Consider the following 15,160-nt stretch of genomic DNA (forward strand, 5'->3'; position numbering starts at 1 on the left):
TCCAAAGAAACTACATTTGAACCTAGTATATTGATATTTAGCATACACAGGAAATTAGGGTCTGATGTATCACAGCTATGTATTCCATAAATTTCAATGGATATTATGATGGGAAAATAGTTATATATTAATATAAAAGTATGAAGTATAAAGGTTCTCAGTCATTTGGTAAGATCTTCGTAGTACTCCAGAGAAAACTGAATCTTGCTTTGGGTTAATGCAGCTCTTCACCAGGGGAAATAGGTATTATTAAATGAAGAACTAAAATCCTAAAAAGATAACAAATCAAAATAGAGTTTTGTGACTTTTACTCCAGTACCCTGTGGACTTCTACCTATGTTATAAAATCTACTTCAAAGCACAGCGCAATTGACCATATGCTCAGCAAATATTCAGAACTGGAATGAGAAAAGGATGAGAAAAGGATGTGCAAATTATGACATGTTGGTGGAACTGTACAGAGGCCAAAGGCAGGAATAGCAAAGATGAGACACCTATGTGAGGGTGATAATGCACAATACTTTCCATACCATTCCAAGCTCTTAACCTTCATACACCATAAATTCTTGTCCAAATTATCTTTAAAAAGTCACTGTAGCAGTAGTACCATTACTTTACAAGACAGTCACTTATACAGTTAAAACAGCGTGCCTGCCTGGTCTGGACAGTTAAAAGGGTATAAATCCTTACATAGGTATCATTTAGGAAGGAGAATCAGGAATACCAACATAATGCATCTTTGTAAGTAATAGCTATAATCCTACAGTCAGGGCACTCACCAGACCAGAGGCTCCTTTCTCTGCCACAGACTTCTTTTGTCATGTTGGGCAAGTTACTTAGTGACTGCCATATTTTCCTCCCCTATAAAATAGAGATTATATTATTTTCTTACCTCTCAAGAATGCTGTGAAAATAAATACATTAAGAATTCTGAAGGGCTCAGGTAAAAGGGTAATAGGGCCATATACTGCACCTAGACAGATAATTATTGCATCTGCCTAAGGAGTTTTACTGATGTAACTATATCAGTAGTAAATCTTACATATACAGATAGTATACAGACTGTGTGCAGAAATGAGACACACTGAGGTAAACTAAACTGACAAAATAAACTGTGTTAAAAGACCTTTTTATGTTCACTAGGACTTTTCTAGGTATGCAACAGATTGAATGCCAAAGTATTATCCACAGGATTCAATTCACATTGCTTGAGATGTTATACTTTTACTTTTCTTCAGTTTTACATTCTGAAGCTCCAATGTATGCTTGCATAGGGAATATTATTTGTATGTATTTTCATTATAAATAATGGTTACTGACTTGACTTTAAATCTTTTCTATTTCCAGAACTGAAGCATGCAGCTTGGTAAATGCCCCCAAGTGGCTTGAATTTCTGTCCTCAATAAAAAAAAATCAAAAGAAATGCAAGGATGCCTGTCCTAGAAAAACCCACCCAGAAGATAGCGAAAGATGCATGCAGCAAAGATGAGACTGTAAGTGACTGATTCTAGACCAAAATAGGGAAAACTTGATTGCATATAGGAGTACTATAAATGAAATTCACTGGTAAATACAAGCACTACTCCAGAACTCATTTCTTTGTGGGGAAGCATTGGTATCCAGCAACAATCTAGCATCAGGAACTTTGATGTATTATCAGTACTTTTCATATTCAAAGTACAAACATTAATTCTTCCTCACACACCCCTGAGAGGATTAATAGTTAGTTAAATATTACAATCTCCATTCTACACTGGAGAAGCTGAGACACAAAGGTTCATGATAACTGAGTATTCATTCTTTTTTGTACAGGTCTATCAAAACATTCACACACAACCCATTTGCAAGAGAGCTGGGTAAAAATGTTAAAATAATTGATTAATTGCATTGGGAAATTTAAGCTAAAAATGTGTTAATTAGATGCATGCTATTGTGTTTAGATGTGCTAGTATGATATCCGTCCAGTTAATGTTTCAGTAAAGCAATGGAATTAACAGCAATACACCTTAGAAAAAATGCAGTCAAACCAGAGGTAAAACTTTATCAATAAGAGATAAAGTTTTGCATACTCATCACAACTGACCTACTAAATTTGTACAGGAAGAGGTATGCCCATGTTGTGCATGAAACAGACAAAACCTTTTGACATCTATACACATGCTCTGTGGGGGAGCAGGGTGCTTTAATTACAGTGGCTCTCAGAGCCACTCTAATTGAAGGGCCCACAGCATCCCATGTATTCAAAGTCCTGTTCTTCAAAATGGCAACAGGGGTGCTTTAACTAAAGTTCATTCAATGAGCTTTAGTTAAAGTGCCCCCATCACCATTTTGAAATGCAGGGACACGGAATATATGTGATGCAGGGGCTGCTGGAGAGTGCGAATTAGCATACTTCCACAGACTTAATTAATCAAGTCTGCTCTGACGTGTGCTAATTAGCATGCATTGGAGCAGACTTCCATCACATGTATAGATGCCCATAAAGAACATTTTATTACTGTTTAATATATGATACACTCAATGCCTTCCAGGCTAAGCTAGCCCTTAAAATCATAGATTCATAGAAAATTAGGGTTGGAAAGGACCTCAGGAGGTAATCTAGCCCAACCTCCTGCTCAAAGCAGGACTATCCCCCAACTAGATCATCACAGCCAAGGCTTTGTCTAGCTGGATCTTATAATCCTCCAAGGATGGAGATTTCATAACTTTTCTGGGTAACCTGTTCCAGTGCTTTACTACCCTCCTAGTGAGAAAGTTTTTCCTAATATCTAACCTAAACTTCCCTTGCTACAACTTGAGACCATGCTCCTTCTTCTGTCACCTGCCACCACAGTCTAGGTCTATCCTCTTAGGAATCATCATTAATGTCAAACAATTAATTTCATTAGACTCCTAATAGGAAACTATTATCAATGTTTTACAAAGGGGAAACTAAAGCAAAACGATGATCCTTACTTGGTGACTTTGACTATTATTGGAGTTTAGATATCCTTGGCTCCCACCCCTCTGCTAATGAAACAAGCTTGCTATAAAGGAATTTGTAGTATACTGAATGGGGGAAAAATCTGAAGTTTGCATGTTAATAAAACAAAATAAATAAATACCTATTAAAAAAAGCAGGACCTCACAGACATTGCACCATATAATAAATACTAATAGATGCATATAAGGAGCTCTGATGCAGATATATCCCTTTCTAAAAATGCACTTTGGATTTTCAGTAGATCAGAATCCCTCACAGTTTTTCTTTTTTCCATTGATCCTTGTATATCTTTCCTACCAGCCTTTCTTCCCTTTTTTATTTTTAAATGGAAGATGGTATTCGTTGCAATTAATTCTACATTATAAAATAAAGAGATGCACAATAGGGCTGTGGGAATAGCAGCATTCTGCTTTGACATCTGTTTCGATGGAACAGTGTTTCATTTTCATTTTTGTTTTGTTTCAAAAACCCTGTTCCGTTCCGTTTCATCGAAACGGTTTTGCTGTTTCAACGCTGTTTCGTTTCTGTCAAGCTGGGGAAGGGAACTCAGCCCAACTCAATTCCCCTCCCCATCACTGTGACGGGAATGGGGAAGGGAATTCAGCTCAGCTGGGTTTCCCTCCCCAGCACTGGGATTGGGCTGAAGAAGGGAACTCAGCCCAGCTCATTTTCCCTCCCCAGTGCTGCAATGGAGCTGGGGAAGAGAACTGAGCCCAGGTGAGTTCCCCTCCTTAGCGCTCTGATTGGGTTTCAGGTGGCTGGGAACTTGAAGCGGTCGGGCTTCAAGCGGCTGCACTGGGCTTTAAGAGGCTGGGAACCCAGCTTGATGCAGGTGGGCGTGGTGCAGCCCCTGGACAGGGTTCCCAGCTGCTTGAAGCCCAGGGGCTGCACCAGGCTGGGTACACTTTTAGCCCCGTGGAACTCAGCCCGGTTCTGCCTGCCTCCTGCCACTCGGCTGAGCTCCATGGGGCTGCTGGAGCCAACTGGAGTGCAGCCCGGCATCAGGAGGCAGGCAGAGCCAGCACTGCTCTCCAATTGGCTCCACCAGCCTCAAGGAGCACAGCCCAGTGGCGGGAGGGAGGGAGAGCCAGGGCTGTGCTCTTCCCTGGGCTGAGCCACATGGGGCTGCGCAGAGCTGCTGTGAGTGCAGCCCTCCCCTCCCCTGCTCACCACCTAGCTGGGCTGCTGGCTTTGAAACTTTTGAAACATTTCGACTGGCCTCACTTCATTTCAAACCTGTTTTGAAGCCTTCTGTTTCACTTCAATTTCACTGTTTCAAGCTCAAAACAAATTGAAGCAGTGTCAAAATGAAACAGCAAGCGAAATTTCGCACAGCCCTACTGCTCAATCCCCAAATTATGACAACAAAAGTAATATTGTTGGGAGCTGCCACTGATATATTATGGCATAGCACAGCAGTGCTCAACATTTTGGCACCACAAGCCATACAAAAGGCATGGGACAGTCTGCAGGCCAGATCAGACCCCATGCACCAGGACTGGACTCCAAGGGATCCATATGGGTCCTGCACACTGGGATCAAGCCCTGCACTGCCCTGCAGACCCAACCCAGTATACAGGGCCCCGCAGGCTGGATGACATGGGGCTAGATTGGGCCTGTGAGCCAGGAGAGCACCCCTGGCATAGCCAACTAACTATGCTCCTCAATAGATAGCTTCCACCCCATCAGATTACATCAAAACCATCTGTAGCAGGACCTGGCCCCAGGAGTAGCCATGATACCTCCCAGTGGCCAACCTACTCCTGCCCCACTTCAGTTCCTCAGGTTACTCTCCCTTTTCTACCTCACCTGCCATGCCTCCATTGATGTTATAGTTAGGGACTTACCAACATTGCGGCAGAAGTGAGCTACACAATGGCTCCTTTAATCTTGTAGTTTCCCCCACACACCCTCTCACTGCCATTGATTGGTGAAGAAGCCTCACTGCTCACTCCAGATTGGCATGGAAGCAAAAACCATGGTGTTACATACAGCACGGTTTTTGCCTTCCACTGCTGATTGGTTGAGAGGCTCCAGCGGCCCCATTGCTTGCTGATGACTGGCTGAGAAGCAAAAGTCACAACATATTTTAAAACCGCGGCTTTTGCCTCACCACCAATCAGGTGAAAGCTGTGAGGCCCCTCTACCAATCAGTGGCAGGGGAAAAGGGTGTGTGCACAGGGGAAACTGTAGGATTAAAGGAGTCACCACACAGCCCACTTTCACCACAATTTCAGTAGGTCCCTAGTTATAGTACTTAGGGAGACTGCCTCCTTAACTCTCTCAGGTAGTTTAGGTGCCTGCCAGTCTTTTTCCTACAGCCCCTCTCCTTAGGAGTTTCTTTCCCTGCAGCAAGCTAGACCAGATTTCCTGCTTTGTCTCTGGCACTCTGTTTATGTGCCCCAAAGCACCACCCCTTCTGATCATGTTGCTTCCCAGCCACACACAGGGGTGGTGGCCAGCCTGCCCTCTGCCACAGGCTAATCCAACTGCTTACAGCCTTCACCTGCTGGCTGCCTGGAAGTAATCCTGCCCCTTAGCTGCTAATTGCAGTGCAGCTAGCTGCAAGGTAATCCCTCCCTAATGGTAGTGCCTATCCTTGCTGTTCCTAGTCTGTTCACTTTCAAGCAGCTGGCCTTGGCCAGCAGCTTGCTTACACAGCAAACCTAGCCTACTGCACCCTTTAAAGTAACAGGAGCTTCTGATTCCATTACACCATCCCTGAAGCAGCTCCTTTCAAGTGACACATTACAGTGACTCCCTGTTTAAGCACCACAGTGACAAAAGCAGTGCTAGTTAGAGATATATACACTTGGCAGGATTCAATTTTTATCGCTAAACAACTATAAATGGCAATTTCACCTCACACCTACAGACAGATGAAAAATAAAGTATTTCCATGGGTAATAATCAACATTTATAGAAAGGGAACTCTAAGAAGAAATCTTTATCCCAGTTACTGAACAGTGAAGAAAGAGATGGAGGGACAGAGGCCAGAGGCATTAAAGAGTAAAGCAATGGGCGGCCTAATAACTCATCAATTATGCAATTAGCTGCTGCCTTACAGGTGCAGGAAGTAGGCTGGAGGGAGATAGGCTACTTAAAAAAAAAATCCTTTCCAAAGCCCAGAGGGGGAAAGAGGGTAGAGCAGGGACGGGCAATTATTTCAAGTGGAGGGCTGCTTACTGAGTTTTCGCAAGCCATTGAGGGCCGCATGACAGGCAGCCAGGGGCAGATAAATATTAATTTTCTAAATTTTTTAGGGGCTCTGCGGGCCGGATAGAATGGCCCGGAGGGCCACATCTGACCTGCGGGCTGCATTTTTCCCACCACAGCAGTTGTTCCCAATCTGTGGTATGCAAAGCACCAGTGGTATGCAGACAACCTGTCAGTGGTACGTGGCAGTGGCAAGAGGGGGAACTTGTGCCTGGTGCATGTGCCCAGCGGGGCATGGCTTCGACCACTGCAGCAGTCCCCACATGCATGTGCAGCGAGCAGTCCCCACACGCACTCACCATGCACAGGAGGGAAGCTGTGCAAATCTGCAGGGCGGGGAAGGCAGCCAGCTCCAGCAGGCAGGGCTTCCCTCCCATGCCCACCAAGTGTGGAGAATGCTAGCAATAGATTGCCCGGCGGAGGATGAGCCCCTCGCTGCAATGTGCAGTGCTGGCCATAGCTGCGTCCCGCCAGGTGCCCTGAGCACCCCTGCCTGCTGTGCCATGGGGGAGGGAGTGCAGGGGGTCCCCACACCCCACACCCTCCATCACACCCTATAACCCCCCACATATACACAACCCCCCAACATACCCTATGCTTCCCCACACTCACAGCCCCCCACACACCCTACCATACACCCCCCACACCACCCACCTGGTGGTACTTAAGGTTATATCATTTAAAATTGGTGGTGCACAATCTGTCAGAGTTTGGGAACCACTGGCATAGAGTATTTGAGGCTCCAGCCTGGTGACAATGGAGTCCTGCCTAGGCCAGACCAGGCCAGCTAAGCACAAGGGGCTGAGGGCAGCTGCTGCCTCTCCCAGTGCTTCCAGAGCTCTAGGAGTGTCATTACTCTCCTCTTCTGGTCCCTACCTGCCTGACTCTTTCCTGATGAATGAATAGAATGATTTAAAGCAGGTATGATTTATGGATATTTACTTTTTATTTTTTGATATGTGCTTTTATAAAGCTTTTAACAATATACTGTCATTACTAAGATTGTCTGCCCCCCACACTCATAATTTCATGCAATCCTGAAATTTTAAATTGACAGAAATTGAAAAATCCCCAATATTGTGCAATCCTGAAAAAATTAATCAATAAAATCTTAATAAATACTTAAAAATAAACATAAAATTTTGGCAGTCAAAATTATTTAAAAAATAAAAATCAAATTCTGTGAAGCCTAGAAATATACCAGTAACCTGTTAGAACTCACTTATGCCACCCTAATTTGTTCAGATAAAGAAACTTCCAAAAGGAAAGCTTCCCAATGAAACTGAAACCTTTTCTGAAGGAAAAGGCAAAGCGGGGGTGGGGGGAGGGGGACAAATTGAATTGTACACCAGTTCTCAGGTTTAATGTCTCAATGCCAAGACCCATCCTGAATTCATATATTCCTCCAGAATATTTACATTATCTCTTGTATTTACACAAAAGCCAAAGACACTTTACAAATGTATAAAGTTACCATAGTTACCATTCTGTCTTTTTATCATTAGACATTGCCCAAGCTTCCTGTCCCTCCACTGCACCAGACCCTACACATGTACTTAAAGTGCAATAAACACTTGGTGCCAGAGGGGCAATTTAGGAAGACTGAGGCCATAGTGGAACAATTTGGAGGTGCAGAAGGCTTAGGAGAATTGTTACAGCAAAAACTTCTAGAAAGAAGAGAGAAGTCTGGAAACTGGGTAAGCAAAATAAGGATTTGAAAGAGAGTGTCTTGTGTTAAGCATGATTGTTTAAGAATGATTTTTAAAGTTCTGCACATGATCATCGATTTATATGAAAAATGTTACTGTCAGGTCACAGTCTGGAATCAAGTCCTGGGGTCAAATGTGAGAAAAGGTGCTGTGTGTTCTTATTTAGCTTTTACCACCTAGACCAGATGGGTGGGATTTTTTCCAAAATGCTAGCAATATTTTTTTTAAGTATTAATGTTCATGTTATTGTTAGGTTTCCAGGTCAACACTTCATTAAGTAAAAAGCGAATGTGGTTGAGATATGAGATATTTGGTTTTAGAGTATCTGCAGACTATGGCAGACAATAGAATTTTGCATCCCTATGTGGAAGCTATTCATTACAAGCAGAAGGGCTTTTTAAGGGAAATTTTTAGGGAAATTTGGGCGGGGGTTCACTTTTCAAAGTTTAAGCGTCATTGTTTTGTTTCTGAAGTTACCATGGGTATAATTTAAATCCTGATCTTGCAACTCCTTAGGTGTGTCTACATGTGCATTATATCATGGAGCTGCACAGGCAACAGGCTCCCCATCCCCTGCCAGCACAGAGCTCCCAGCCCCAACCCTGCAACTGGGGAGCAGGGAGTGAGAGTTCCTTATCTCCCAGCCCAAGCCTGATTCACGGGCCTTGGCCTGGGAGATAAGAGTCTCTGAGTGCTGGCCTCATATCGTGGAGCCGGTGCTGAGAGATAAGGATCTCCCAGCACCCTGCTTCCCAATTATGATGGCAAAGTGGGGGCTGGAAGATAAGGATCTCGCAGCCCACTGTCCACCCCTCCCAATCATGATCTCGGAGCAGGGGGATGAGAGCTCCCTGCTGCCGGGACAGGTAGATATAGTCCATACCCGGGCTCTGGTGGCAGAGCCTGCCCCAGTGGCAGGTCCCAGGGGCAGGGAGCAATCTCCTGCCCCCTGCTGGCCAGCTGACCGGGAGCAGTAACTGATCACAAGTAAATTTGCTACTTGCATTTGCAGGTAGCAAATTTACTTGTGATTAAAGCAATTCACTACACAGTAAGCATGTGCACATGTAGACTCAAATGGTTACTGTACAGTAAACTGCTCTACTGAGTCTTGTGTAGATGAACCCCTTGTGCACTAGTGAACTGAAAGGATTCCACCACTCACAAATATTAGGCAAGTCTGTACAAGCTCAGTATTCTATCTACATGCCATTAGCCATAGAAATAGAGCCTTAGACTACAAGTTCTTTGGGGATATTTCTTCTGTGTACTGCATCATAGAAAGCATATTGATAGTGATCAATAGATGATAATAAAAATGGCATCTCAGCAATATCAGCCAATTTCTCCATAAGGAAAGTCTATACTGGTTAAATTCTGCCCATCTGCTGAAAATACAGTAAACATCATTCAGAACTAATCACATCTTATGGTGTATTCAGAGAATACTTTTTCATGGAAGAAATAAATAGAAAATATGGGAAATACCACAATATGATACTTGTTTAATTTTTAATGGCATGCACTGTTAATTGCCATTGATCGAATGATAAAAGTATGGATTTGTGGCTGATTTAGACTGAAGTGAGGTCACTGACTCCAGACTGAAAGTGATCAATGGCTCCATTAAACAGATGTGATGCAATGCCACCAACCTAACATACAACAGACACATACTGCTTCTTATACTCAGCAACACATAGATATGTTGTCCTCTTTTGCTAGGTGTTTGACTACTGGTTGGATGACATGTATCTCAACAATCGGTTGGCTCTCCCAGTAAATTCCAGTCCAGCAATTATCTTTCCTCATCAGTATTTCAAGGATGTAAATGACCAACTAAGGTAATGTCTTAAAAACTCTGAAGCTTTTGGTAATGAAAGAATACTTTAAAACTGCTACTCTGACAAAGAGACTATTAGCTTGTAAAATGAAATGATAGTTTTGATCATCAAACTATTCTCCAACAACCTTTAGTGTAACTTACACAAAAATACGAAGTCCAAATTATGATTTTCACAGAAAAAATTGCCATTACATTTCTCATTTTGGGGATAAATAAAAATACAAAATAAAGTTGAGGAACTTTTAAAACAAGGAATATTTGTGAATCATCATAAACTGCTTATTAGGTACTTCCCCTAAGCCTTAATGTACTTGATGGAAAATGTACTAGATAGTGCTTAAAGTGAAACAGTGTCTAACTTGCTACACTTACAGGTCAGTGGGTGCATCTACGCAAGATAGAACATCACTGAAGCATCTAAAAATAACCGTGAGCCACCATGACTTTGCACTACCAGTGGGTACTGCGTAGTTATTTAGTACTTGCTAAAGCACTAAAGCAAGTACTAAATGACTGTGCAGCAGTACCATGTGATCAATCAAGGGCACATGTAGACATGTTCAGGGAGCTGTAGCAAAAACCTGTATATCAGCCAGGTTAGTCTGAGGTCTCCGTGCCATTTCAGAAGAAAAAATGTGTTCAATTTAGTCTCCTGGACACTGATAAGTAGGGAAAAATGGAAATGCAAAAGTTAGTATGCTGCCCGATCTCCCATCTTTCCCAAGAACCCTAAAGCTACACCAGCATGAAGAAAGGTTATTAAGGTTGCTAATATTTAATCAATCTGAAACCAACTGGAAAGGATTAGTATCAACGTACTGCAACAATATAATTATAAACCACTGTTTTGGGGCCATTGATGAAGATAATATGCTCCCCACTACCCATATGCTGGCAGGGCAGGCCATTGTGTACTTAAGTCATTGCTCCCTGAATGGCCAGCATTCAGGTTATATTAGGATGTAGGGAGTCTGTAGCAGGAGTTGAATGGAAGTGGTGCAGGAGAGGGGCAATTCACCCATGAGTATCAGGGGCAATGGGGACTGTATTTACACCCCTCACTGCCAGATTGGCTAAGGCCATATTGTTTTTGTTGCTTTCCCCTCCAGAATGTCAGGAACCATACTGAGTGGGTTGGGAGGTTAGAATCATGTCATTTCAAATTCAGTAGGTATCCACTACAGTTACTCATTGTATATGAGGTCTGATTCTCTAAAAGTAAGTGTTTAATTTAGAATCAAGGGCAAGACCCTAAGAAAGCTGGAAACAGCTGAAATGGCACATGACAATGCCATTTCATATGCGCTTGACCCAGAAATTCCCAAAGGGTGTGCTATGGCATGCTAGAGTGCCAGGAGAGTGATGGAAATGAACTGCAAGATCCACTGTGAGAGAAAGTAAATGCTCTCCTACCACAACCAGTACTTTGAGCCAGCCATAGCTACTCCAAAAGCACCTGCAGCTGCTCCTTTTGAGGACTGCCACTGCTGCTGGCACCTTGTCCTGCCCTTCACAGCCCCCAGGCAGCCTCTGCATCACCCCTCTGCCCCCAAGAACATTCCTAGTACCATGCTTTGCTGTAAGCAGGTGGGTGGACACACCAACAGAGCTAAACTTTGCAGCCTAACTCATCCCTTCCACTCTTTCTATGCTCCCAAGGTTGGCAGGAGGGGCGCCAAGGGGTGGCTGTCAGCATGAGAGACCCAGCAGAAGCAGCCTCAGCACCAGCTATATCAGTGGTTCTCCATTTTCTTAGCTTCAAGGCCCCCCTCCGTATCTTTTCTGAATTTATATCCCACTCAATGATTTCTTTCAAATGGGGTGCTGTGAAATTCAGAAAAGATGCAGAGGTGTTTTTTTAAACAGTAGGTCTCAATACAGATATAATTTCTTCTAGCAGGGGAATTGAACGCATTATGCGTGCGTGCACACACACACACACACACGCACGCACGCACAGACACACCCCACCACCAATTTTAATGCAGACAAAAATGTGGCTCAGGTATAAAAAATTCAGGAATCACTGTTTTAACCCTGCAGGGAAGGCAGTGCCTACATAACCATCATACGAGGGAAGGCCGTTTTGTGAAGAGAAAAGAATGACAGTGGCTGTCCCAAAGAGTTGGAAATTAGGATGGAACAATGGCCTGCACAGTGCAGTTTCTTCCCAGCTAGTGTTCCCAGATGAGTTAATATATTTGAGGTCTAATTAATAAAGACTTTGCATATGGTCTTTCTCTATCTGGAATCAGGACCATGGACTAATGTAGAAGAATGCTGTAAAGTGTACAAAATAGAATTTGAAATTCAGTTTTATAATGCAAGACATTTGTGAGTCTCATGCAGAATGACTCTATGCATAACCAGCAGAGTTTACTTAGAATCAAATCATAAGGGAAAGAGGGTTCATTAGCCAACAGTGGCTGCATCTACACGAATGGCAGACTGCACAGTTGTTACTGCACAGTCATTTAGTACTTGCTTATGCAAGTCCCAGCCATGCATTTTTGCACAGTAGTGTACCCACATGTTTTTTTTTCAGGTGCTACTATGCAGTGGTAATGAGCTACTGTGCAGTAGCTCATTACTACTGTGCAGTAGTGTCACATCATGGTTAGTGCCTACCAATGCTAGTCCGCAGTAGTGTCTTGTGTAGAAACGCCCAGTGTTTGCAAAAACCTTAACCAGAAGAAATGCAATTACATTTTGATAATTTCTTTGACCAAATATATAAACAATGTATACAAGCTCTCTAGAGACCTATTGCTTGAAATAGCATCCTTATTCAACCACCATTTTTTTTAGTTGACCATATTCCTGCGTGGAGATATGAGAAGTTAAATTTATTTTAAAAAGTAAAAACTAAGCCAAATACATAATATACAGCCCCAGACACTATTAAAAAAAGTTCAATTTTTCAACCTTTGCTAAACCTTTACTTTTAAATCGCAAAAGCAGAGCCAGTCTGTCTTTGAATATTGTAGTTTTCTTCTTTGCTTTTAGCACTCTCCAGCTGCTCATTACTAAAATAATTAACTGCGTATGGATTTATACTATTATAGTTTTAAAAAAACAACCAGAACCTTGAAGCTGATGGGTACTATTTAATGTTTTGCCTTGACAACACGCCATGTCTTTTTAAATTCTATTTCTATTTTAAACATTATCATAAATGCCTCTTCTCATAACTGAATAGATTTATTGTGCACATTGTTTTCTTTGAAACTCTGCTTTGCATTTTTCTAATGCACATACTGTAACAAACAAAACAGTTTTCACATAGAGGATCCTATTCAGGAGCATAGTAAATGGAAAGCATCAGGAAGTGATGTACCCACCCTACAACTCTTGAAAAAGAATATCTTTTTCAGAACAGCAGGGACTCAAACAAACTATATGCTTTTATAATGAAGCCAGTGTTAAGTACCTTATCAAATATACAGCCACTTTTCTCATTCTGGAAACAACAACTTTCAAGTATCCTCATATAGTATCCAATCCAGATAATTTTGATTAAATCTTAAGTAATCTTTAGTCGACAAATGCCTATGCTTGGAAGTGTGTAATTAGTCAAGTTAGAAGACTTATTTATCTCATCAAAACAGAGACACTCATTCTCCAGAGTGTAACTGTTCTTTTGGAGCCTTTTCAGTTTCATACTGAAAACTCTAAGGAGTAGTAGAGAGTTAATTCATGTCAGAAAAGTGATGTAATTTCCATCTCTTATTTACAGGTTTGCAGCCAATCTCATTTCTGGAGTGCTTGATTATAAAGCTTTATTGGATTCGTAAGTAGTTTGGAAATAGAATTACTGTCTGAAGAAAAGCACAAAGAGCTCTTATTCTAGCAGGCTTTGAGGTGTTCAAAATCAACTACATTGGGCTGTTCTAATGTCTGGAACTGATGTAATTAATGAATGGTAGCTCTGACAACTTTTTACATACTTTTGCTTTATTATTACACTATGACGTGTCAGAGAGAGGGAAGGATTCTTCTTAAGGCATGCCAGTTATCTTTTTTAAGATATAAAGTTCAATCTACAGTGCAACACAAATCTGATTAAAGTAACTGTTCCAGACCTATGCAAACAAGTCCATGCCTTCCAACAATAGATCAATGTACAGCAGTAGAGCAGCAGTTTGCCAGTCCTCCTGCATATTATTTTAAAATGTCTAGTTTGAGAGACTTGCTCAGAATTACCAAATCATTCCCTGTATGTCAGATCTTTGTTTCTCTCCTATGGTTAACTCTTAGGAGACATCTTTATAGTCTTATAATAAATTCCATCAGAAAAGATTCCCTCACAGACCCCCCACTCCCCCTCAAGGTTCAACCACTAGTATTAAATTAAAAAATATTACTCCACTTTTTCTATTGTATGTAGAAGATACAGCCTTGTAAAAAAAAATTCCATAATTCCTTGATAAGTGTTCCATTAATAACAGTATTGTGCCACATATATACATACATATGGCATGTTTTACTGTAAACAACATTTCAAAAGTACCACTGAAATGCACCCATCAAAGAAATTGATTTAGCAGATTTGTCATGTATATTGGCTTTTGTTGTGTGGGGGGAGACAGAACATTTTAGTTGCTGGTCAGGAAGAACTCTTACATCATGCCAGCATTATTTGCCTGGAGAAGACAAAGCTAAGTCCTCAATACTTGTGAACTGGATACAAGAAAATACACTGGAAAGAGCGTATGAATTTTCACTTCAAAGGAGTTTGACAGCTCTTCATAAACCTCCACCAGAGCTCAAGATCATGTGCTATTGTCATATTATGCCTGAATATTTAAAAATACAAGCATTGACAAGTTATAATTTTGCATATTAATATAGTTCACTACATCTTTACATGACAGCATGGCATTCATCTGAGACAAGCTAGGAATGCACATTGCATTAGCAAGGGGTAACATTTTTTCTTTCATATTTTGACTCCTGATCTAAAAAAGATTTATCTCAGTATTTGCTGCCTCAGATGAATAATAATTCTTTAGTCTTTTATCTATTATTGTCTACTATTGCTATCATCCTTTGGTTAACAAATACAATATTTCCTCATAATTATCATCCTTCCACTATCATGCAGTTATAACAGCATGATAGTCAGTGCGTTACTACCTTATTTTGGAACACCACACAAGTGAATGCAACATAGAAAACTGGCATGCAAAAAGAGTTCATAACTTCACAAAGTATGTGGTTTCATACAATTGCTAAAGACAAAAGGAGACAAAAACAAACAAAAAACCTCTCACCAAAGTATTATAAATAAATTCTTAGCTTAACACAGGGGTGGGCAAAATACAGCCCATGGGCCAAATCCAGCCCTCCAGGCCATTCTCTCCAGCCTGCAGGGCTCATGGAAAATTTAGAAAATTAATTATTATC

General features: G+C 41.6%; 1 protein-coding gene across 1 annotated transcript in view; it reads left to right on the top strand.

Annotated features, from left to right (window-relative positions):
• Nucleotides 1-15,160, top strand: part of CHAT (choline O-acetyltransferase) — a 63,868-nt gene that overhangs the window by 3,659 nt on the left and 45,049 nt on the right. The window contains exons 2-5 of the mRNA XM_090058358.1: nt 1,348-1,493; nt 7,705-7,896; nt 9,634-9,752; nt 13,491-13,544. Coding sequence (XP_089914484.1) covers nt 1,431-1,493; nt 7,705-7,896; nt 9,634-9,752; nt 13,491-13,544 — 428 coding nt within the window. The 5' untranslated portion in view covers nt 1,348-1,430. The remainder of the gene's footprint in view (nt 1-1,347; nt 1,494-7,704; nt 7,897-9,633; nt 9,753-13,490; nt 13,545-15,160) is intronic.

The sequence above is a fragment of the Crocodylus siamensis genome, chromosome 7 (genome assembly GCF_052110815.1).
Source record: "Crocodylus siamensis isolate JL-2025a chromosome 7, ASM5211081v1, whole genome shotgun sequence".
In the NCBI taxonomy this organism is placed as follows: domain Eukaryota; kingdom Metazoa; phylum Chordata; order Crocodylia; family Crocodylidae; genus Crocodylus; species Crocodylus siamensis.